The sequence below is a fragment of the Setaria italica genome, chromosome V, assembly GCF_000263155.2.
Source record: "Setaria italica strain Yugu1 chromosome V, Setaria_italica_v2.0, whole genome shotgun sequence".
NCBI lineage: Eukaryota > Viridiplantae > Streptophyta > Magnoliopsida > Poales > Poaceae > Setaria > Setaria italica.
The window spans coordinates 43226778-43250447 of record NC_028454.1 but is presented as its reverse complement, the minus strand read 5'-3'; the positions used below and the strand labels follow the sequence as shown (position 1 = coordinate 43250447).

General features: G+C 47.7%; 5 protein-coding genes across 5 annotated transcripts; 4 read left to right on the top strand and 1 right to left on the bottom strand.

Moving 5' to 3' along the window:
* The first annotated feature begins 1854 nt into the window (after positions 1-1854).
* LOC101770182 lies at positions 1855-4218 on the top strand. The gene is made up of 2 exons (XM_004970765.3): positions 1855-2128; positions 2654-4218. The coding sequence occupies exon 2, from the start codon at positions 2768-2770 to the stop codon at positions 3956-3958; it is 1191 nt and encodes a 396-aa protein (XP_004970822.1). The 5' UTR covers positions 1855-2128; positions 2654-2767; the 3' UTR covers positions 3959-4218.
* A 2060-nt stretch (positions 4219-6278) lies between these two features.
* On the top strand, positions 6279-8275 carry LOC101769774 (cytochrome c). Its single transcript, XM_004970764.3, has 3 exons — positions 6279-6522; positions 7192-7325; positions 7893-8275. The coding sequence occupies exons 1-3, from the start codon at positions 6411-6413 to the stop codon at positions 7983-7985; spliced, it is 339 nt and encodes a 112-aa protein (XP_004970821.1). The 5' UTR covers positions 6279-6410; the 3' UTR covers positions 7986-8275.
* Positions 8276-8735: 460 nt separating this feature from the next.
* LOC101769098 (TVP38/TMEM64 family membrane protein slr0305) lies at positions 8736-12254 on the top strand. The gene is made up of 7 exons (XM_004970763.3): positions 8736-9302; positions 9768-9820; positions 10181-10273; positions 10359-10582; positions 10869-10935; positions 11575-11682; positions 12109-12254. Exons 1-7 carry the CDS (start codon positions 8882-8884, stop codon positions 12133-12135), a joined length of 993 nt encoding a protein of 330 aa, XP_004970820.1. The 5' UTR covers positions 8736-8881; the 3' UTR covers positions 12136-12254.
* A 142-nt stretch (positions 12255-12396) lies between these two features.
* Positions 12397-13950, bottom strand: LOC101768694 (pentatricopeptide repeat-containing protein At2g03880, mitochondrial). Its single transcript, XM_004970761.2, has one exon. The coding sequence runs from the start codon at positions 13948-13950 to the stop codon at positions 12397-12399; it is 1554 nt and encodes a 517-aa protein (XP_004970818.1).
* Positions 13951-15739: 1789 nt separating this feature from the next.
* Positions 15740-17629, top strand: LOC101767881. The gene is made up of 2 exons (XM_004970760.4): positions 15740-16523; positions 17119-17629. The coding sequence occupies exons 1-2, from the start codon at positions 15903-15905 to the stop codon at positions 17248-17250; spliced, it is 753 nt and encodes a 250-aa protein (XP_004970817.1). The 5' UTR covers positions 15740-15902; the 3' UTR covers positions 17251-17629.
* Positions 17630-23670: the final 6041 nt, after the last annotated feature.

Sequence of the window (23670 nt, the reverse complement as noted above, 5' to 3'; positions counted from 1 at the left end):
CCATACTCATCCTATCTACATTGCGCTTCTACGTCATCCTTGTGGGGGTGCTAAGAGACGTGTTTTCATGTGAAAGTGTTATTGGTAGAAGACTATAAGCATATTTTCATGTGTCTTTAGATTTGAGCTCTGTATCGTATCTGACATTTGGATGCAAGGACAAAAAGAAGTACATATGTATATGTGCACCGCACTTTTTTCCTTGTAATAAACCAAAGTATATTTTTTCACGTAGCATTATTTGGACTATCAAGCATTTATCGTTGAACCTACATCCAACAATATAGTAAACAAGATAATCCATACTTTTGCATTCATGCTCTTCTTAATATCAAAAGAACAAACTATAGAACATGTTATATTTTTTAGTTAGCTCTTTAAGCTTTACTACAAAACATTTTTGGGGGGCATGTAAACTCTTTAAACGAGTGTTTGTTGCTAATTTAGTGAAAAACGTAATAATGAATTTTCAGTTAGTCCGGTGTAATAAGAGTTTGAGTTCATGGAAGTTTACTTGGATTTTATTAAAATTTACTTCGACCAATTTAGAATCTAAGGGGAAAAAAAGAAATACCATCCTCCTCCTATGGTATATACATGCACAGTAATTCTTATTTGACTCAACATGCCTTGTCATCCGCTTCGCAACAATATTCCTTAACAAAGTACCTATTTCAATTACCTATGATGTTGCATTTAGCATGTCACTTGCCTCTCAGTTTGTCACAACTTTAAGGGAGTTTTTATTTGCATCACACTACATTTGGCCTACTTTTGTACTTTGCCGTATTTTTTTTTGCTAAACCACACATAAATATGACTAGTAATTTGTTCACCACACTTTATCAAAAAGTTTGGTAAAAGGACCGAATCAAATGCGTTGGATATCAAGCTGAAAAAGTATGGCTAGCTACAGTTATCGCGGAGAACCAAACACTTGCTTAAGAGAGATGTTTAGCTAGAAATTAACAATGTCCACTCTCTTCTCCACCCCAAAAATATCCGCAACCCTCTCCTCCATCTCAGGCAAGACTAGACTTCTAAAATGAGATCGCGTTAGAGGTTCAAATATTTTTGAATTAGGATTGCGGATTTGGAGGGAAGAGCATGGGAGGAAGTTTTGCCGGTTGTAGAGGTGGCTAGTGGGCAGGACAGCAACAAGAAAGGTGTTTGGGCTCCGCCAACCAAGTGGTGGACGATGCTCGATGGGAATAGTCGAAGTTAGGACTTAGGACAACTCACTTCGATGGTTAGCGTGATGAAGGAGAGTGTTTGTAGATGAGAGGAGGAAGAGGATGGTGTAGGACAGTAGGAGGCTAGGAGCAACAAGACATTGTTTGAGCGCCATGGATGAACTAAGGAGAAGCAGAAGGAAGAAGAAGATGGGAGGAGAGATAAAGGAAGGAGAGCCATCAGATAAAAGTGTTCATTTCAGTTATTGTTGTGGCTGTTGCTGCCGCTTTTAGTTCAATGCTACAGTACTTTGTATAGGTAGGATGCAGCTGCAGCCACAATAATAGCTAACGGTCTAAAATACTTAAAATACTTAATGTGCTGTATAGAACGTTAACATTCTTAATAATTAAAATAGTAAGACTTATAAAAAATATCATCATATCACCTCATCGTCCAACACTATTGTTTCCTGACAATCGACGAATGAAGCATCAAATGAACACAAGAACTATGATGCCTGGTAGGCTGGTAATGGGATTTGCGGGTACACGTATCAATTTGCCAGGCTCCACGCAGGCTCGGGTGGGGGCGACCGAGGCTGGAGGTCCGGCGCCTACCGAGCCGCAAGACAACTGGAGACAGCCTGTCTCCCACCCCCACTCCTCTCTTCTTCGCTCTGTCTCCGCACTCCTTTCCTCCCACTTCTCTCTTTCTCTCTCCTCCTCCTCAACCCCTCCTCCTTCCCCCATTCCCCACTGCCTCGCTTCACCAGCTCCGTCGCTAGGGCTCCATTCCCCTACACCTCCTCCGCCGCCGGATCCCACCTCGCCTCGCCGCCACCGCCGGTTCGACCCAGGAATCGCCGGATTCGGTGGTGTTTCTCGGCTGCCTCGGCTTCCGCCGCCGGGAGGCCCCTGGCGGCGCTCCCCGCCGCCCTCCGGCCTTCGCTGAGGTGATTTGCTGAGAGCTTGAGTAGTTTCTCCGAAGTTTTTTAGGCAACTCCTTTTTGGTGATCCCGTGCTTACTGTGGTGATTAATGGTCTGGGTTTGAACCGTTTAGCTGTTGGGGAACGAGCAAATATGCTGCTTATTGGATTATTTAAGAGCTACCAAGTGCTATTCTTCCTATTTCTGAAGTGGTTAGGAGGTTCAAAAATTGCCGCGTTTTAGTGCAGGAATGGTAAGCTTTTAGCTGGCTGATTCAAGTAATTTGCCACCAACTTAAATGGCATAGGTTATGCGCCTGCTGATTAACCTGATCAAGTTATGGCATTTCAGTACTGTATTAACTTAGTTATGGCAGTCACTAATGGGTTTGTCCTTGCACGAGCCCTGGAGGTCTAGGGTATAATCAACTCAAATCAAATGAATTTGGTTTTAGGTGTGTAGTGGTGAAGAGAAAATAGCTTTTCTTTTTTTGGGGTACTAGTCTTTGCAAATTTGCTTTCAATCTTATACAGTTACTTGTTGATTGCAGTGCTTAGAAGCTGGCCATCGTTGAGACTTAGAAGGCAGTTGCGTATATGGTATTTGTGGGCCATTGTGCTGTCGATGCGAGCGGAGAGCATGCGTGGCAACTGTTCTTCGGGTGATGCCCCTGACCAGAGTAGCTGCCGATGCATTCGGTGTGTTGACAATTGCACTGTTTGCGCTGTTCGCTGCTCTGGGCCTCTTCTGCATTTTCCAGTCAGTCTACTTCAGGCGTCGGATTCGAAGAGGGTCCTCCTTTCTTCCGCTTGGTTACTTTAACGGCCCATGGGTGACTCGCATTGTGCTGATTCTGATCACCATTTGGTGGGGAGTAGGGGAGATAGTGAGGTTGAGCTTCTTGAAGAAAAAGTTGTTCTCCAGCTTAGTATGGCAGAGGAATATATGTGACGTGTATATACTTTCCAATCTAGGGTTTGCAGAGCCAGGGATCTTGTTTGCATTTGCGCTTCTGCTCCATGGCTCATTACAAAAGAGGGAGCTGGGCACTTTGAACCAAAGATGGAATTGGAAGACCATGGCCTACATGTTGGTGTTCTGCATTCCAGTTTTCTTTGTGCAGGCAATCTTAGTGTTTCTTGGGCCAAAGTTTGTTAAAGATGAGAACAGTGAACATGGGAGGAGAAAGATTGCTAAATACTTCATACGGACATCCATGGCAGTTGGAGATACAAGCGTTTGCACTTACCCATTGTTTGGCACCATTTTTCTGGGACTTGTAGATGCTATCCTCATGAGCTATGTATCATATGTTGGATCTCGGGTGCTCTCCTTGGTCATCAACAAGGCACTGCGAAGGAGGGTTTCCCTGCTGATGCTTTCAGTCCTTTGCTTCCTTCCTATCAGGGTGCTTCTCCTTGGGTTTTCAGTCCTACCCAAGCCGGGAGATGTTGCCTTTGAGGGCATTATCTTCCTGTCATTCTTGATGATGCTGTCCTGCACAACTGTTGGAATACTCTTGCTTGTTTACTACCCTGTAGCTGATTCGTTGGCCCTCCGAGATATAGGCCACAGGGAAATAGCAGAGATGGTGCCCTATGATGATTACTACTATGAAGGTGCGTCACTTGTGACCAACCAGAGTTTCCGAGAAATTGAGCGGAATTCTGACACTTCAACAAAGCGGGGCTCCATATCCTTCCGCACAATGATCAGGGAAGACCAGCTCCAGCAGGATGGTGCAGATGAGATGGGCTTCTCTTCTCGCAGCGGTGTCCAAATTGGATCACCCTCAGGATCTTCACCAAGTGCTGCAATGCCTATGCTCCCTCTCAAGGAAGTACCTAGATACTAAGAAGTATTCACCTGTGCCTTTTGCCCCTCTACTATGTTCTCCCTTTTTTTCCTTCCTCTTCTTCTTCTCTTCTTACTACCTTAATGATAACAGTTTTGTGGCAATCAAAAGGTTTTTGTAAAGTTTTCCAAGTAGCTTGACTCATGATTAGTCCAGTACTCTAATTCCATTTATCAAAGTAGCAAGTAGCTAGATTTTGCACTGGCATTGGCTGGAGAAGGCTGAGTTGGAATTCACTTTTGGTTGGTTTTGCTGCTCCACAACTCATAATATCTTAGCCAATAAGTTACACCATGGACTAGGCTGGAATGGGCCTCTGCTGTGTCGTCTAATCCTTAGCTGTTCGTCTCCTGTGACAGCTGTGCGATGAGTATATTATATTTGCTTCTTGGCCTTGAATTGAAGGAGGATCTGCCGGGTATAAATGGCTTTGGGAGAAATTTAGTAGTATATGCTGGGTAAGGACCAAGGACCACCACCAAGGCCTTCCATATCAGTACACCCTTTTTCTTTTCTGTTCAAACAAGCAGTTCAACAGTGAAGATATCTATCTAGGTGGTAACAAATGTTTGAGCAAATTTGGTAAAATACCAGTTGAGACTCCACTCAGATCGTTTTTCACCTTCATTAGTTTTGTGTCACACTTTCACCTGGATGGCTGGATGTTGTATGAATTGATATCACTGGATGTGGATGTGTCGTGTGGGGGATGGCTGAAGGGCCCAAGACTTTGCTATGGCCCCTAGCTGACAGCTTGTCTTTGCAAGGATTTTGTCATGAGCTGGGTTGGAGTCTTCCCGCGGTTCACACCCCGCCCGTCTTTGTGCTTGCTGTTGACCATGCCTAGGGTCTGCGGATGTTTCCAGCGAAATGTTTATGCGTAGCGTAGAGCTGTGCATGATCTAGATGCCCGTTGCCCGGGCTGGAATCCAAAGCCGCCCCCCTCGCTGGAATTAGTCAACTGGACAAGTGCAGGCTCCGTTTATTTTTGCCGTTGGCTTTTGCCCTGCTACGAGTTTTCCACTGCGCTGGTGTTCTCTGCCAGTACATCATCGGATTCCTGAATGGGCAAGCAATGCGGGTGGGTAGCTCTGCTGCTTAGCGCTCCTATTTTATTTGCTAATTTTTATAATCTGGCCGTGCGTCCACCGTTGTTACGTTAGTACTAATAAAGTGCATGTGACCTGTGTTCTTTGATGGGTCGGGTAGTATCATTAGTTTGTACGGGGGCTGTTTTTGCGTTTTCATGATTACTCTTTGGAATCACTCCTCTCTCAAAACAGGAGCAAAAGCGAAGCGAACCTTGCTTATTTGTACTGGGGAGAATCGTGTTCATGATGGAAGCAGACCGGCATCTGGAAGCAGCTGTGCCCATCACCGCGAAACTCCGTCGGTTTTGGCGTCTTTTATTTCACTTGTATGCAACGGCTGCCCCAGAAAGTAAACGGCAAAATCTCGGTTGCATTGCACCCCGGCCGAAGGAATTCCCTGCGGGCCGTGTGGACACAGCACAACTTCTGCAAGTTGCAACGGCGTAGGTAGGGGGCAGGTACGTACGTTCACTACAGACTCGTGCCGCGTGCATGTGCATCGGGAGCATCGCAACGTTCCCTTGCCACTGCCCACTAGCCAACTGGTACTCCTACTGCATATATCTGGTGATGGCAAATCACCCGACGGCCCGGTTGTTTAATCATCGAGCACTCCAAAACCGCCCTGACTCCATCGTAAAGAATAGAACGACGGGGTTCCTTGGTGATCTGATGACCTGTCTCGGGCTCCCGGCACCCCAGGTGGATCGCCAAGTCCTGGCAGAATCGTCCTAGTTGGACGCGCATCTTTCTTGCGCGCGGAATCGAGAGAGGGAGAGGGCGAGCTTGCGGTAGCGCAAGTGGCAAAGTGCCAACTTGTCGGCGACATTCTCGAGTGGCCTGCTGGCCCGGCGGCGGCGCCGTTGCGCCCGGGCGCGCGGCGACCCCCCTTGCCGTGCGACGCGGTGACGAAACCGGCGAGGCCACAACGCCACGATAAGCTGTGGGCGGGCTGCGCAGCTGTGGTGATCCCTGTGGAACGACGAGCTGTGGTGATCACGTGGAAACTGGGGCTTGATCGCGGCTCGCATCGTGGTGCATCAGCATCAGTTGGGCTCCTCGGTGCAGATAGCTTTCCCATGGAGTTAGGCCCACGACATAGGTCGGCCCAACATAGTAGACGCTGCTGCGTCCGGCGGCCCACGCTTCCCGCGCCGCAAACCCTCGAACGGAAGGGCACTATGGTAAATTGGCGCGCCGCTCGCGTCCCTCGTACGCGCGGTTTGCACTTTGTTTGTCCCACTGCGGCTGCTGTGTCAGCGTGTCGTCTCCTCGCTCAAACGAGCACACGCACCGCCGCCGCCTCAAACTGCGATCGAAACTCTAACCCTAGGCCAGGTTCCCCTTCGTGCTCGGCGGCGATGGCGTCTTTCTCAGAGGCGCCCCCGGGGAACCCCGCGGCCGGCGAGAAGATCTTCAAGACCAAGTGCGCGCAGTGCCACACCGTCGACAAGGGCGCCGGCCACAAGCAAGGTGAGCACCAGAGCTAATCCCTGACTCTTAAGAGAATCACTCTGCATCTGATTCCTTTGGAAATCGATTGCTTGATTTCAAGGGGCGATGCCGTTAGTGATTGATTTCTTTTCACGAGCGGCGCGTTTGCTTGCACATCCTGGGTGGCGAAGGCTTCAATTGCTTTGCTTCGTCGGTTCGTTGTAATTATACCACGTTGGATTACATGCCACTGCATTCCAGTTGTACATTGATGCGGTTTGCGAATGTGAGATAATCCCAAGTGCTTGCTTGCTGATCTCTAGTTTGTCGGTTCCTGCATTGTACGTCTGACTTAACTTGGTCAGAGCTCCCCGTCTTGTCTGTTTGTTTACATGTTCTGCACCATTTAGTTTGATGCAGTATGGTACCATTTGCTACTCGCTATGGTAGGACGTGGATAAATGCAGTTGTTGTCTGCATGAGTTAGCAAATATCTCTTATACCGAGTATTGAATACGCCTGCCGCCTGCAGATTTTGATCAATCATATTTTCTGTCATAGTGATCTAAGTACTTTGCAGTTGGTTCATGATACCGCAGTGTCAAGTGCACATTTGCTAGCTTCAATGTTTTTATACTGTATTCATAACTTGGCTTTGGATTCAAACCATTTGAAGCTACCAATAATATTCATGTTGATACTTTGCAGGGCCTAACTTGAATGGTCTGTTTGGGAGGCAGTCTGGTACAACTCCTGGTTACTCTTACTCCTCGGCTAACAAGAACATGGCTGTGATTTGGGAGGAGAACACTTTGTATGACTACCTGCTTAATCCTAAGAAGGTACGGCTAGCATTCACTCTCCGCTCTGATAATTTCATTCATCTATTATCACCAAAACATGTTGCATCCACACATATGGAGTGTACGCTGAATGTGCAGCTCTGCCATGTATATTTGCATTAAGATATGTCAGTGTTTTGGCCAGTCTGTTTGTTACCATGTACCTGCTGTAGAGCACATTGCTAAGTATGGAATGCATTGCAAATCTTTGTTCTCAGTTGAATTGGTAGCACCCTGGAAGCTTACTCCTGGGATTGTTTAGTCTATCTGTTTTCAAGCTACAGTGTGATACAGAATCAGTGATATTTGCTATTCTAGTACCCTGGAGAGGAAACTAGTACTTGCATCTCATTTTCATATGCCTCCAGACCCTGCTCTCTGTAGGTATTCATTAATCTAGAACAGCTTGTATAGTTACTACTAGTTCTAGCTGTGAAATGATGAACTACCAAACATTAATCCTCTGGTTTTGCATACGATTTGTCATATTTGCTCTCTTGACGTGCCCTTTTTTGATTTAATATGATTTCACAGCAACACTAAAACTATTCTGTTTTTTCTATGCAGTACATTCCTGGAACCAAGATGGTGTTCCCTGGACTGAAAAAGCCACAGGAACGTGCTGATCTCATTGCGTACCTGAAGAATGCCACCGCTTGACGAGAGGGGACTGATGTGGCCCTAAGATGAAGTGCGGCGATTCTTTTTGCAGTTAAAATAATGATACAAATTTACTTTAACTTGACAGGTTGCGTGAATGAGAAAGTTAAGGACTACAAGTAGTTCTAATGGTTTTATTTGTTGGGAAAAAAATCGGAAGAGCTTTTTATTCAGTGGTTGAAATGTCAGACCACCATAATTCTTTTGACCTGATAATCATTCAAACGCCCCATTTGGGAAGGTTAAAGATACCTATATTATGTATTCATGTCCGTTTCTCATTTGCTGTCTCTGAAAAGGTATCTTGATTTCCGGTCATGTGCTCGTGAGCCTTGTGCTTTTATCGCTGATGTGGTTACGAGCTCAATATTGAATTCTTTTTTTTTTAATGTTATTAAGCCAATCTGTAATGGCAAGCGGCTGTCGTTCCCTCCTCTCCTCGTAGCCAGGGAGCTTTGGCTCGAGCGAAACGCGAGAACTTTCCAGAGAATGGAGAGGCCGGCGCACATCCTCCTGCTCAAGATCAAGGAAGAGGCTCGTGCGTGGGGTGGTGCGGGCGCTGAAAAGATCAAAGTGAATTTTGCAGGCCACGCAGTTGGAATCGCACCAGGTGCTTCTCCGATACCCCTGAAAGAACCAGACCGGCATCACACTGACAAAACGGGCCCACGCTACAGCTTCCGCTTGTCTCGTCCTCGCCTCCACTGCCCCAGATGGTGCCACGCGCTCCGCTCCTTCCTCTCCTCTCCTCCTCCTCTCCAGCGCCTTCCCGTTCCCCGCTCCCTTCGCTCCCTCCTCTTATCGCTTCCGCGCTCTGATGGCCTCACACCCCGCCACGCAGTAAACGCAAAGCCGACGGGCCCCACTCCCTGACGCCCCTCCCCCACGCCCCTTCCATGAGGCAGCCGCACCTCTCGCCGCTGCTCTCCCCCTCCCCCGTCCTCTCCTCCCACTTCTCGCCGCCGGCGGCGCTCGGGGCCTCGCCGTGGCGGCGGCGGCTGCTGCACCGGGGGCGGGCCTTCCAGCCGCCGCTCTCCTCGCTGCGGGAGCCCAACAAGGCCACGCTACGGAAGGCCTCGCCCAACGTCCCCTTCCGCCTCGGCGGCGGCGGGAGCGGCAACCCCAAGGACCGCCGCCCCGCCGCCGATGAGGAGGAGGAGGAAGAGGCGGAGAGCGCTGGTGGCTCCGGGGCGGTCACGGGGACGCTGCTTGCTGGAGCGCTACTGGTTGGGGTCGTAGGGGGGTTTGGGGCGGCAGGGTACGTGTACAAGGACCAGATCAACACCTTCCTCACGCAGTTCTCTGGGTTCATTGATGGTAATGAGCTAACCAACCTTTGCTCTTCAACTATTATTTCCATGTGTTTGTTTTAGCTTAGCTACTGATTGGATACGAGTGTTTTTGGACTTGGATCAAAGCCAGTGGACTTGAACTAGTGTTTTCAACGACATAGGTACGGTTTGCAATGTGTGGATGTCATGTTTCAGAGAAGTAGAGGTCTTAACTAGGTCATTACTTGTGGTGACAGTGATAGCATTAGTATCAACATTTACCCCTGTTAGGGGATCCCAATATTAAGTCGTTGTCTGCCCATTCTGGCCACTCTGTGCATTGCGCAGTATCCACTAACCGTGTTATGCAAAATTTATAGGAAAATAAGAACCACAGAACTGATCAGTTGCATGTCTGCACTGCTGCTTGTTTGATTGTCATGGAAATGTTTTGCATGTCCCTTAGTTGGATATTTTTTGGCTAAACTGCTTCGTTGCCTTATATGGACAGGTTATGGCCCTGCTGGATATGCTCTGTTCGTACTTGTATATGCAGGATTGGAGGTATGTTCTCAAGTTAGCAACCTTGGTTCATTTCATGGTGTTGTTGACTTGTTGTAGCAGCTTATGATCATATCCATGGCAATAGCCAGTGGCGACTGGTGAAGCCACATTGAACTACCATGGTACCATACTGCCATGGCACCAGGGTAAAAAAAAAATACTACCACTAACTAGACCTAAATCCACAATGCATTTATACAAAACTTTATATGTTCTTTAATCAGTTCAACAGGGTCAATTTACAGCTACGCCACCCCTGGCAGTAGCAGTCACCTGCAGATTACTAACACAAAGTTGCAGCAGTTTTGCCACATGCATCTAATAGCTTCTGAATATTTATAATTTTATTTTTCATCTCAGGTTCTCGCAATTCCAGCAATACCTTTAACCATGTCAGCTGGTCTATTATTTGGCAGTGTCACTGGTACAATTATTGTTTCAGTCAGTGGAACAGTAAGTAACCCTGCATCAATAGCACTTGTGTTGTTAATTCATCCCCCATGGTTGCACTTCCTTACTAAACTCTATTGATTTGTAGCTAGCTGCAGCGGTGGCCTTCCTTATTGCTAGATACTTTGCCAGAGAGCGAATTCTCAAATTGGTTGAAGGAAATAAGAAGTTTCTAGCAATTGATAAGGCAATTGGTGAAAACGGATTTAAGGTTGTCACTCTGCTACGTTTGAGTCCCCTATTGCCTTTCTCCCTTGGTAACTACCTATATGGCTTGACTTCAGTGAAGTTCTTGCCTTACGTCTTGGGCAGGTTAGTTTCTCTCTCTTTGCTTGCTTGCATTCCAGTGTGGTTCTTAACTTCAATTCCATAAGCTGCATTTTATTGAGTACCTAGTTTCTTCTGCATGCTATGTGATGCAGTATTATCAATCTGGAAGTGTGTATTGCATGAGAGCAAAAGAATCGCAAATTTCATTTGATCACCTTCTTGTTAAGTACAGTTGGCACTTTATGTTGTGAGAAATGGTGCTAACACTATGGTTGTTCAAAAACCTTGTTTGCTCTGATATAACCCTATTTTTGCCATTCACATGCAGTTGGTTGGGAATGCTTCCAGGATCATGGGCTTATGTGAGTGCTGGTGCATTCGGGCGAGCTATAATTGTAAGTTCTTCAACCGTCAGTATTTTTTGGGTTCATCTTCAGTAAATAGAATTTTCTCTGCCAAAAAGGTGGATCTGTTCTATATTATCCTCATATTTTGTGCCATCAAGTTATTTTCCAGCTTCTAATAGCTTGCTGGCTGTTCTATTCCAAGTTTGCTAATAAGAACACCTGTGCATACGTATCATATGGCCCATATGGGCTCCTGGTCACGAGTTACCCCTCAAGAGTTATTGACCTAGGTCCAGCATCCCGCACGACAAATATTAACAGTTCATTCTAGGCAAGAATACTTCAGATGTTCACATATTCCAATGCAGACATCTTAGAACACCTCAAGGCATCAGTTAGCCTTTCAATGTATTTAGTAGTTGCTGTTGAAATCTTTGTCATAGCAGTTTAAATCTTCATAAGAATATTAGATTCTAGTGTTAACGACAGAGTATCACATAGTTCTGTTGACTCCTAATATAGTGCGTACCCTTTCCGAGTGAGGATTGATGAGAAAAATGCAACTATAGCGAGGAAAATGATCTCTGTTGGTTTTCCTATTTGCATTGCAGCAAGTCTTGTACGACCTTTGAAAAAAAATATCAGCGGCTTGAATGGAATAATGACATTGCTTTCTCATTTTCACAGCAAGATGAATCGGAGATTGGTTTGGGAGGAAATGGCCAACTATGGACACTTGGCGTAGGGTTATTATTTACAGCCATTGCTGCTGTTTATGTAACAAGGCTTGCAAAGGTAATGACTTTTGTTTTTGGTATGGATTATAGTACTATACATGCCTATACAGTGGCGGATCCAGGCCCTGGGCTGGTGGTGCTGCAGCCCGTGTCTGATCCATAAACTCCTAGTATTTCCATGTGTTATGTAGTGCAAATCAGCTTACAAAGCTTCAAATCAGCCATAGTATCTCCTGATAAGATCAATTTTTATTGGAACAGCCCTGGCCCAGCTGCAATTCTGGGTCCACCCCTGCACCTACATAATGTGGCAATTCACAAATGAGATTCCTGCAAAAAACATGACATAACAGCGCGTTTCTGATATCCCCAGATAGCAAAACTTCATGAAAGCTTGGGGATTAATATCACGCGTGCTTAATTTATTACCCTGCAATTGGTTCGGGGCTTAGTACTGACTGCTCTCTTTCAACTGTTTTTTCAGGATGCTGTAAAGGAGATCGACGAGTAGAATTGGTAGGACATTCTAGTAGAAAGGGCCCTCCGAATAGTATACTAGCACATTGTACATCACTGGCACCTTTGGTGCAATCTAATCTAATAGAAATTCAGAGCAATTTTCTGAGGGAATTTGATCTCTTTTTTATGTGTTCTTTCTTTCAACTAAACTGGATTCCTATTTTCTCATACCGCTGATTCACTCTACCATAAACATCCACAAGCCACCGTGAATCTACCAAGATCGAACAGTTAAAAGCTCCATCTAATCTCCCTACCAGTAATCGCCACAAGAACAAGCTCCATCCTTCATGTGGTGGAAGCAATTCGCATCTCTCAGAATGATCTCCCTGCCGTACACCTTGGCGACCATCTTGATCGCGGCATGGCAATCACCGCACACCCGGAGGTTCTTGAACACCCGGATGGGCGCGGCCGCCGGCACGGCGAGCAGCCCGAACGCGACGGCGAGCCTCTCGCTGTGGTACGCCAGGCCCCTCTCCCTCCCGTCCGGCGCCTCGTCCTGCAGCGCCCAGTCCGTGTCCGGCACGTACCCTCCGGCCCTGATCCTCTCCATCATCTCCTCCACCTTCCGGTAGATCTCGGCGGCGCGCGGGTGGCCGCGGTCCTCGACGTGGAACAGGTGCATCACGCCGTTCACCCCGACCCAGCTGCACCCGGGCTCCTTGGTGACCCCTCTCGACTTCATCAGCGCGCGGATCCTCGCGACGTCGCCCCATCTCCTCTCCCGGGAGTAGAGGTTCGAGAGCATGACGTACGGCACGGCGTCCGCCGGATCAAGCCTCCACACCATCTCGGCCGCGCGCTCGGCGAGTTCCGCGTTCCGGTGCACCCGGCACCCGCCCAGCAGCGCCTTCCACACCGTGGCGTCCAGCTCCGTCGAGCTCCGGTTCAGCAGGTCCATGGCCTCCTCCAGCCGCCCCGCCCGGCCTAACAAGTCGACCATGCACGCGTAGTGATCCGGCCCGGGAGCGATGCCGTAGTCAGTGACCATAGACCGGAAGTGAGCCCGGCCGGCGTCGACGAGGCCGGCGTGGCTGCACGCGAAGAGCAGACCGATGAAGGTCACGTAGTCCGGCCTGCACCCGGACCGGACCATGTCGGTGTAGATCTCGAGCGACTGCCTTCCCCGGCCGTTCTGCGCGTACCCGACGATCAGCGCCGTCCACGTGATGGTGCACCGCGCCCGCATCGCGTCGAACACTGTCCGGGCATCGCGCAGCGCGCCGGTCTTGGCGTACATGGAGACGAGCGAGTTCCCGACCGAGAGGAACGGCAGGAACCCGAGCCGCACCGCGGCGGCGTGCACCGACCGCCCCAGCTCGAGCATGGTGGAGCCGGCGCAGGAGCTGAGCACGCCCGCGACGGCGAACTCGTCGGGGTCGACCCCCGCGGCGGCCATGCCTCGGTACACGCGTACGGCCGCGTCGTGGGCGCCGGCGCGGGCGAGCCCCGTGAGGAGCGAGGTCCAGGTGACCACGTCCCGGCGCGGCATTTCGTCGAACACGGCGCGCGCGGCGCCCGGGCGGGACAGCTTGGCGTAGGCGTCGACGAGCGCGTTGGCGACGTGGAGGTGGGACGCCAGGCCCGCGCGGAGGAGCAGGGCGTGCAGCGTGGCCGCCGCGGGCGGGGCCCGCAGGAGCGCGGAGGAGTTGAGGAGCGGCGGGAGGGTGTACTCGTCGGCGCGCAGGCCCCGGCCGCGCATCTCGCGGAACAGGGCCAGCGCGCGCGGGTACAGGCCCGCGCGGGCGCAGCGGGAGATGGCCGCGTTGTAGGCCACCAGCCCCGCGCCCGCCGGCAACGCCATCGCCGCCGTCGCGTCGTCGTGGCGGTGGTGCCCGTGGAATCGGGTTGTGCGGGCGATCAGAGTGAAACGTCCGCGCCTCAGGTACGGCGATGGCGGTTCGATGATTCGCCGTACACGTCCTGGTGGTGGCAATGGCAACTCATCTTCGAGCGCAGCTCCACGGCGGCGCCGGCGCCGGCCGTCACCGTGTCAATGCGGACGGGACGAGATGTAGGAGAAGTTGGTTGCAAAGTTACAAGTCAAGCATTTGGATTCGTGCCACGCGATAACGCGAGTGCACCAAAACTAGGGGAGTGGAAAGAAGGCGAAATCGACACGTGTAGAATGGGGAAGAAACCGAAGGAGAGATAAAAGTTCGTCAAGTTCGGGGGACTCTGGTGCCAATGGAGTGCTAAACCAGGACATCCCCATGGAAAACTAAGGACTCGGCAAAACAAGTAGCAGCTCGCCATGTTTTCGCACGCCGAATTGCCGACAGAGCATGCCATCTCCACTAACTAGAGCAATGAGCAGCCAATCAGCTCATTTTCACCATATTTGGCTTTCAGGAAGCCAAGACGCCCATTGCACGGAGCCAGGGAGCAATTCTTTCAGGAAGCCAAAATGCCCATTGCACGGAGCCAGAGAGCAATTGCTAGAGAAGCTCAAGCTCTCATATCAGGAAAAGAAAAACAAAACAAAACTCTTACGTAGACCGCATGCACTGCTATCATTTCCCGACGGACAATTGACGTGCTAAAGAACCATTCCCCTTCGCATCCGTGCTGATGACAAGAAAGAACCGAACCGTCGACGTGGACAGACTCGTGCCTTTCAATCTCGCCGCTCCTTCCCTCCGTTTCAGGCTTTTCAGCGTCGCTACTGGATCCGAAGGGCTCGAAGAACAAACAGCTCGTACATTTGACTGAAACGAAACACATCGAGTTTTCATTTCGTTTTGCCAATGACGACGATCGACAACCAGGCCGGCTCCAAAAACTCGCTCTCGCTCCAAGTTGCCCCGAGTACCAGAGCAAAGCTGCAACGTACAAATGAGATTTGGGGCATTGGGGGTGTGTGCTTTGCGAAACAAAATATCTCGAACGTAATTTTTGACCGCCCCACGAATCGACGAGAAACGAAATCGAGTCGTTGTCGACGAAGGCCTCCAAAACCATGGAAAATCCCCAGGTTCGCAGCCGCCGCTACCAATCACACGATCTGCATGCAGGCCTCTTAAAATCTGGTCCGTTTCACATTTCGTCCTCATTTTCTTTTGGGCGTGCTCGCTTATCAAAACGTTCAGAATTATTGACTGCCTATCACAAGAGCTAGTACAAATAAGCTAATTTTTTTTTAAAAAAAAGTTATTCAGAACAGCTTGCAATTGCCTAGTGAAATGAGCTGATTTTATGGGATAATTTAGCAGGGTCTTTTCATCTGAAATGGTGAGAATCCGATTGGGATATTGTGCATTTTTACTGCGAAAGATTATTAACATCAATCCTGTTTAAATCGAATGCAATGGCGTAGTCGCGGCATGGGGGAGGGGGGAGTCCAATAACACAAGCAAATTTTCACTAAACATTTCAATTTTTAACTAAATTTTGAAGACTTCAACATTATTGATCTCCTCTAACAAAGTAAAATAATGTCTGGCTCCATCATCGATCGAATGCCCACTGAATCGCTTCATGATGCGTCATCGTTGGACGACTCATGCAGCCAAAAAAGAATCAAATTCCATCCCAATCCTTCATCTTCTTGCCCCAAACGCTAAACTCCAAGCAACCGCAGAAATAACCACCGTTTCCTTCCAACCCCGCGAATCTTCGACCCCCTTCCCCACCCGACACGCCACACCACTCTCCTCCTCCCCCTTCCTTCCCCTTCACCTCTTTGCCTCCGAATCCCAGCTCACGCCTCCGCTGTCCGCTCCCAATTCCCAAACCCTAGCCAGCCAGCTACGCAAGATGGACGAGGACTGGGAGCTCCTCCTCGCGTCCCCCAAGGCGGCGGCGGCGGCCGAACCGTACGCCGGCGGCGGCGGGGAGGACGACGCCGGCGCCATCAAGCACGACTACTTCGACCTCGGCTCCGACGCCAAGTACCCCAGGAGGACGTCGCTGTCGAAGGAGGACGAGGAGGAGGAGGAGGAGGAGGTGGAGGGGCTTCTCGCGGCGTCGGACAACGCGAGCTGGGTGGAGCCGGACCCGGATGATCTTCTCTTCCCCGGCCGTGACCGAGCGGCGCTGTGGTCGGACTCGTCCTCGGACGGGGAGAGGCCCGAGGTCGAGGTGACCGAACCGGTGGAGCGGGCCAGGGCGGAGGCCGGGGCTGCTGCTGCTGCGGCGGCGGCGGAGGCGGAGGCGGAGGGGGCCGAGGGCGCGGTGGCGAAGGGAGGTGGACCTGAGCCGTGGTGGAAGCTGCCGCTGGATGCGCTGCGCGTGTGGGCCCTGCGCGCCGCGAGGAGCGCCTGGTCGGTGCCGTTCGCCGTCGCGCTGCTCGGATTCGCCGTGCTCGGGCGCCGGCTGTACCGGATGCGCCGCCAGAGCAAGGCCGTCGGGCGCGTCCGCCTCGTCCTCGACGAAAAGGTGACGCCTTTCGATCCTCTTCCCTGCAAGCGTCTTGCTTGTGATTGTGAATTTTGCCTTATTTACACTGCTTCTTGGATCGCTTGTAGAAATTGATACTGAGCTTTAGCAATAGCCAGCTTATTTGAGAGCTTAGCTGCTCGTTGTATATATTTTTCTTCCTCTGAATATATGATGAGAGCTATAAATGCTATATGGTAGCTACCTGCCTGTCTTGTGCTGTTTATGCCGAAGGCAAAGCAGAGAACAGAAACAAAAGGAAATCGATAATCTTGTCTTGCTACTGCCGCAATCATATTTGTGGTTGCTTCAACTGATTAGGACTCGCTGATAGAAGAACACACGCAGAGCAATTGTAAAATTAAATACCAGAGTATTCCCCTATATTTCTGTGCACAGACATGCGAAATGTGTATGATTCAACAAATCTTCGGTTCAAATGTTGGGATTTGATGCTCGGATCGATCTTTATTCATGTTTGCCTCCCAGTTCTCCCCTATGTAAAACATGTTATGCTTAGCTCTGATGCACTTTACTCAATGCGTATCTCTCTTAATGACTCTGAGTTTTATCCTGTGCTTCTTCGTCTCTGCAGAAGGCATCCCAATTCAAGGGCCAAGCATCACGTCTGAAGGAATCCACGGCCATGCTGCGGCGAGCTCCAATCATAAAGCCTATGCTTCCCGCCAATGCAGTGACTCCATGGCCTGTGCTGGGGCACCTGTGAGATGTGTGATCGGTAACTTAGAGCTAGTAATACCATATTACCATAGTCCGCAGCCAACCAGTGTCACTCGCCTTGCTACTGGCAAGCATACTATACTATGCACGCCCCTGCAGTCTGCAGATGTACAGACTGATTGTAATTTGGAACTACACAGTTGTGGAATGTGGAAGACCTTGTAAGTTTCCGTTCATGCGGAATGGTATTTAGGCCTGCTCTAGTTCATGTTTCATTTGTACCCGTGTTCATATTTTTATTTTCTGTAGCCTTTATATTGTCGATCTGATGTGCTTGAGATGTATATGACTGAAGTAATCATGGTAGTGTGGATGTATATGACTAAATTACACATAAATGAATGCAGAGTGGTAGTTGGATTCTATGCTGAGCATTGTTCCATCGCTTCTGATCTAGTTTCAAGTCACTACAAATACATTTTGCTGAAGTTGTTTTTTTTAAAAAAAATAAATTTGCTGAAGTTCCAGGCTAGGGGTTCACCGTTCACGCACATCTAGGGTTAGCACATTGCCATGTATATGTGGACCAATCTAACGTGCCTTTGGCACATTGCCATGTTTGGAGGGTACGAGGAAAGTGAGAAAATATAGATCATATAATCTATCACATCCATAAATAGTTCTTTGAAAATGAAACATCACCGTGTACGATCATACTCCCTCCATTCTAAATTATAGATCGTTTTGATTTTTTTATTCATAAATTTTATTATACACTTAGATATACTCTATGTCTAGATGCATAATAATATCTATGCTTCTATAAGAGTCAAAACGAGGCAGTACCAAACTGCATTTCGCACAGGCAATTTGTAACTCCATCATTCTTCCAGGATATGCTTTTCTACGGGTAGTTGGCGGGTCATCCGCTCGTTCTGCGTCTAGATTCTCAACAGGACGGTTTCTCTCTCAAAGACTGAAGCGGAAAACGGAGACTCCTGATTGCCATGTAACTAGTCTGGATCTGCATGATATGTCGGCCTAAAACATTCTCTAAATCAAGTCCGACACACAAAAGGATCCCCATAAAGTTCAGATTTTGATACAGGGGTCATGTTCGTCCTGAGGATCGAAGCAATGGTGCAAAGTTAAAGTCGAACTTTGTCATGCTATAGCACTCTACGTGATACCAATGTCGATCATTGCTACAAGAACGACCAGCCACACTGTAAAAGTCCAGTCACCAAACCACCGGTATGTACGATCATGGAACAATAAACTCCACGGCTTTGTTTCTCTTTTCGCAAAGCAACTGTCACTGCAAATACCACGTTATTTGGAAGAAGTAAAAAATGAGTTAAATAACCGATTCTCAAACGTCAGAAAAGTGGTCGTGCCGGAGTGGTTATCTAGCAGTGCTAGAAATCATGCGGGCTTTGCCCCGCGCAGGGTTCGGTTCCTGCCTACCGCGCTTTTCTGTCTACCGTTTCATTTTTCGTTTCTGCCGAGCACGTTATTCATCTCTTTCTTCGTTCCTCATACATTTCCCCCTTGTGTTCGTTCCTCATTCATTTCCCCCTCGTGTTAAGGTGTTAGTAATCATCCTGAACGCCTTGTTGATGGTTCAGGTACGTGCTGTACGGGATTGAAGCAGTTTCAGTGCCATAGCGAGGACATGCTGGACCCACACTGGTGATGGAGAGTGAAAAGTAAATAAAAAATAAAATATGGCTCAACCACCAACATAATTTTCCTTTTAACAAATTCGTGCTTAAGACCGAAAGTTTCATTCTTATTAAATAGAGCTATATCAACGTGTTTTTGATGATACGGCAAACAGTTAATCAGGAAATGAAATGAGTTTCATGGTGATCTTTCTTATTAAATAGAGCCAAATAGAGCCATATCAACGTGTTTTTGATGATACGGCAAACAGTTAATCAAGAAATGAAACTCATGGTGATGAAAACTATGGGTACATTATTTCAAACACAAACTACAAATTAAATATTCTCTTAGTATTTTGCAAACATAAACAGTTCATCGAGGATGGCCTCGGTGCAAAGTACAACATGATAAGGACACGAAATAAATGGCCCACGTGGGCCATACTCCCTCCATACTGGTCTTAGGAGTCGTTCTGGCGTTTGGATGGAAACGAGTAAAACAAGTCGTTGTGGCGTGGTTAGGCAAAATTTGACGCTGCTGCCCCTCCGCTTGGGCTCCAGCGCCGCTATTAACGCGCCGTTCGCCTCCCACGACTTGCTACCGCGTTAATCGCTATTAATAGCGCCGCATGCCGCTCGCGTCGTCCACTCGCCTACTTGCCTCTTGCCTCGTCTACTCGCTGCTCGCGCTCGCTGCCAGACGCGCGCACGCTCGCCGCTCGCCCAAGTCATGGAGTCCAAGCCGGCGTCCGAGGAGATCGTCGTGCCGGAGGAGATCGCGCCAGCGTCCGAGAAGATCGTCGCGCTGGAGTCCGAGGAGATCGCCGCGCCGGAGTCGGAGGAGATCGTGCCTGAGTCGGAGGAGATCGTCGCACCGGGGTCGGAGGAGATCGTGCCTGAGTCAGAGGTAGATACCATCCCCTCGTCGGAGTTGCAGGAGCTCGCGCTAGACTCGGCGATGGTGCCGGATTCTTTGCCGCCGGGCGCTTTTATTTGCCGCCGCTGTCAAGTCGTTCATGAAAACCGCGAAGCATGGGATCGTGTGCACAGTGGGCGCTATCCATGCTCTCGCTATGGTCTCAAGCACGCAGACTACATGATCTTCGCCGTTATTCATGGCTTCTACGAATTCGAGTGTGAGTTTTTCATTCCAGATGTCGACAATATCGTGTTCGATGGCGATCAAATCGTGCTGCCTCCAGACGTGCTCAAGACGGTCAAAGAGGAGGCTAAGGAGAGGCGCGAGCGTAAGCTCGCTGCCAAGAAGGCTATGGAGGACGCAAAGCAGCGGTAAGATCATTAACATTGAATTCTAATTAACTGATAATTAACAAGATTTGTCTCCATTACTAAAACTAACAACCATCAATCTACTTGTTTCATGCAGCAAGAGTAGCCTCGGCTTCATCCAGCAAAGATGGATCACAAGGATACAAGATGGCAGCCGACCTTGTCTTTCCAATGTTCCTTTTTTCATGTGAGGTATCTTGAAGTTGTTGCAACCTTTCTTCTTCATAGCTTCCACGAAAACACCTTGTAGTGTTAGAAACATTCGGTTTGCAAGGCGTGGTGAGTACTCCATGAATGCCTACATAACAAGTGTGAACAATTGTTGTGGAAGTTTAATTCGGTTTGCAAATTGTTGTGGAAGAAAACATCGAAACATGTGTGAACAATTATTGAGCAAATCACCTCTTGCACGGCTGGAAGTAGGAGCCTCCATTGTTTTTGCATTCTTCTCATATTGAATTGCTTGTATAGCTCGAAAAAAACCCAAGTCGAGAATGTTGAAATCTGGAGAGTTTGGTGGCTGACATATTAGGCGAATATCAAATCCTCCTAGCTTAGCGGCCTCACAAAATTGTGGGTCATCCAATTTCAAGTGAGAAGGTGCATTGTCCTGTTGAATGAATATTGGTCTATCCACATCTTCTCTTGGCCACTTAGCTCTAATGGCAGGTAACACTTTGTTGATCATAAAACCTCTAATCACTTCTCTAGTGATCGAAGTTATGGGCTTCATAACCAAGTCTCCACGGACACGGCCTGACCTCTCATTACCTCTTTGAGCCGCTTCATACTGAACAAGTGGAAAACAACCAATCCTACCATCAAAAATACAATTCCCATCCCTAAACCTTGACCGAGCGCAAACACACAAGAACATGAGCCTAGGGATGTAGTTCTTATTCTTACAAGTCTGATGGGGTTCATCTTCTTTGGGTAGCAAATAATATCTTTCAGATTTTTTATGTAGGTAGAACCATTTCTCATCAATGAACACAAAGTCATACAACTCCTTAAACCTTGGATCATCAAGCAACTCCCTATTAACCATGTCAACACACCATTGTAACCTAGACTTCTTGTTAGCTTGAGTGAGATATGGTTTGATGCTACTAGAGTGGCGCCTAATCAATCCTAGTTTCAAATACCTTTGAACCCTCCATTTGCTCATGTTTAGTTTGGCACACACATCCTCTATAGTCATTCTTTCCTTTAGAGGAATGTTTCGCAATGCTTCCAAATCAAAAGGTATTGCTTTACGTCCAACTCTACCCTTCTTTAGACTACAAACCACAACCGGAACACCGCTTCTAAGTTGTGTTTTACCTCGGTTCCAAACACGCTGAGCTGTCCATACATGAATGTCAAATTGAGCAGCAACAAATGCAGTGTCTTCCTTGTGTAGTGTACCATCGTTGCTTCTAGCTAACAAAGCTTGGTAAACTCGTTTTCGGAGAGCTTCAGTCATTTCCTTCCTTCGGTGGGGTAATCCTCCATGAACTGCTTCCACGTTGGGGTTCTGGACAGCATGTTCTATTACAAGAAAAAAAAATCACGTTCATAGCTCTAATTATAGGGAAAAACCTTATTCACATCATGTTTATACTACTTATTCACGGCATGTTCTAATTATAGGGAAAAAACAAACACTTTCATGCATGATTGTGGCGGAACCGCCCAACTTAAGCTGGTTTAAGTGCGCCTAATCGCTGTCGGGACAGCAATTATCCAAAACGCACTTAAAACAGCACAAGTCCGGTAGTCCGTCGAGTGTCCCTAGGACTCCTCGAAGGATCCACGGCGTGTCTCATAACCATACATCAGGATAATATCCGCGATGGGATAATATCAACAAATATTACATTTTTACATACATATAAAAGGTACGAGTTATTACAGGACATAGGTTGAAACAAACTTAGTGATGCAGTGTTAGACAGAGTTCTAAGATTTAAATATAAATAGTTCAGGAGAAGATGCGCAAGTAGAACTTTTTCTCTAGGGTATTGTGAGACTCAGGTCAATACCCTAGGGTTTCGGGGTCTCCTCCTCTGTAGACTCCTGCGGAGCTTCTGAAAGATAGCCACAAGGGAAAAACCCTAAGTATGGGGTACTCAGCAAGTCTTACCCGACTAACCAATATAATAGTTTTCTTTGGAATGCATGCTAGCTTTTGGGGGTGTTTGGCTAACATAGCTTTTGCCGAAAAGCTTACTATGAGTAATGCCTTAGTTTTATCTTTTATTTGGGTTAAGTTATTACCTAACCATTCTAAATGATAACAGAAGTAAAAACAACCATAACTGTTAAATCATACACCAATTGATAACATAAGGATACATATTGCATGAATTGATACTACGATGCTCAACAGTGATCAAGTGCATTCATAACCGAGAATTGCGGCGATCCGGATCTAATTACATCCTGCAGGAGAGTACCCTGATCACCAGCGTTATACGACTGTCCAGGTCGTATCTAACAACCTCTCGATTAGCAAACTCAATGATTAGGAATACGACTATCCGGACCCAGGGATGCACCCCCACATGGGACCCCACGTCTGGCCCGATCACCATGTGAGTTTCAGGCTACACCCCTGCCAATCTCCAGCACGTCAAGTGCGGGTACGAAGTATTCCTGATCACAGAGTTTACTAACCTACTGGGCTTTACTGGTCCCATACCCAGTAAGTGATCAGATGCTTATCACTTGATCAAAGGTTAAGACAATGAATCGGGCCTTAACCAAATTAATCTAGCAGACAGAACTACATCTCTAGCTTCTGTCCGTTTTCACTTTCCAAATTATCTTCCATGAACAACATGTATGACTTAAAAGTTTTCCTTAAGGTTGGTAAACCAAGCATGTAAGCAAGTAAGCAATTCTAGACTTGGGTATCTTCTAAGGTTTGAACAAGTGGCAAAGATGTCCTTAAAACAAGGCATGATCATACACAAGAATAGGTTTCAAGCAACTCCTAGACTTAGTGCATACATAAAGCAAATAACCTATAATTAGTCACATGAAATAATGACTCCAAAATAGATAGGTATAAATGCATCGGGGCTTGCCTTGTTCGTTAAAAAGATTAGTATTATCCGACGGGTTGGCTTCACAGGGAACTAACTCAAAAACTTCTTCGGACTCTGAAGGTCCTTCTGAAAATTCCCAATATTCTCCTTCCGGTGCTTCGGGATCTATGGCATAATACATGCAGGGGTTAGAAATGCAAAATTTTGAATAACAGACTATACAACTTTCCTTCATGATAAAGTTGCAAGCCAGCAAGGACTATACAACTTATCATGATAAAGTTGCAAGCCAACACACAAGAATCCAAAAAGATTAACCCACAATTTTATTTTTTTCTTATTTAACCCTCCTTATAGCTTGTTCTTTTATCTTTAGAAAAAGTTATACTTATTTTCTAACTTGAAAATCTAATTTCCTATGAGTTAAGAATAATTTGTGATTAAGAAAGTGTTATTCATATTTTATACATTTTATAA

Bases quoted from the DNA above. Each gene is read 5' to 3' on its own strand.
- LOC101769774 (XM_004970764.3), top strand. From the start codon at position 6,411: ATGGCGTCTTTCTCAGAGGCGCCCCCGGGGAACCCCGCGGCCGGCGAG. The intron at 6,523-7,191 runs GTGAGCACCAGA...GATACTTTGCAG, and splicing joins GGGCGCCGGCCACAAGCAAG to GGCCTAACTTGAATGGTCTG. The intron at 7,326-7,892 runs GTACGGCTAGCA...TTTTCTATGCAG, and splicing joins ACCTGCTTAATCCTAAGAAG to TACATTCCTGGAACCAAGAT.
- LOC101769098 (XM_004970763.3), top strand. From the start codon at position 8,882: ATGAGGCAGCCGCACCTCTCGCCGCTGCTCTCCCCCTCCCCCGTCCTC. The intron at 10,936-11,574 runs GTAAGTTCTTCA...TCATTTTCACAG, and splicing joins CATTCGGGCGAGCTATAATT to CAAGATGAATCGGAGATTGG. The intron at 11,683-12,108 runs GTAATGACTTTT...CTGTTTTTTCAG, and splicing joins ATGTAACAAGGCTTGCAAAG to GATGCTGTAAAGGAGATCGA.
- LOC101768694 (XM_004970761.2), bottom strand. From the start codon at position 13,950: ATGGCGTTGCCGGCGGGCGCGGGGCTGGTGGCCTACAACGCGGCCATC.
- LOC101767881 (XM_004970760.4), top strand. From the start codon at position 15,903: ATGGACGAGGACTGGGAGCTCCTCCTCGCGTCCCCCAAGGCGGCGGCG. The intron at 16,524-17,118 runs GTGACGCCTTTC...TCGTCTCTGCAG, and splicing joins GCCTCGTCCTCGACGAAAAG to AAGGCATCCCAATTCAAGGG.
- LOC101770182 (XM_004970765.3), top strand. From the start codon at position 2,768: ATGCCCCTGACCAGAGTAGCTGCCGATGCATTCGGTGTGTTGACAATT.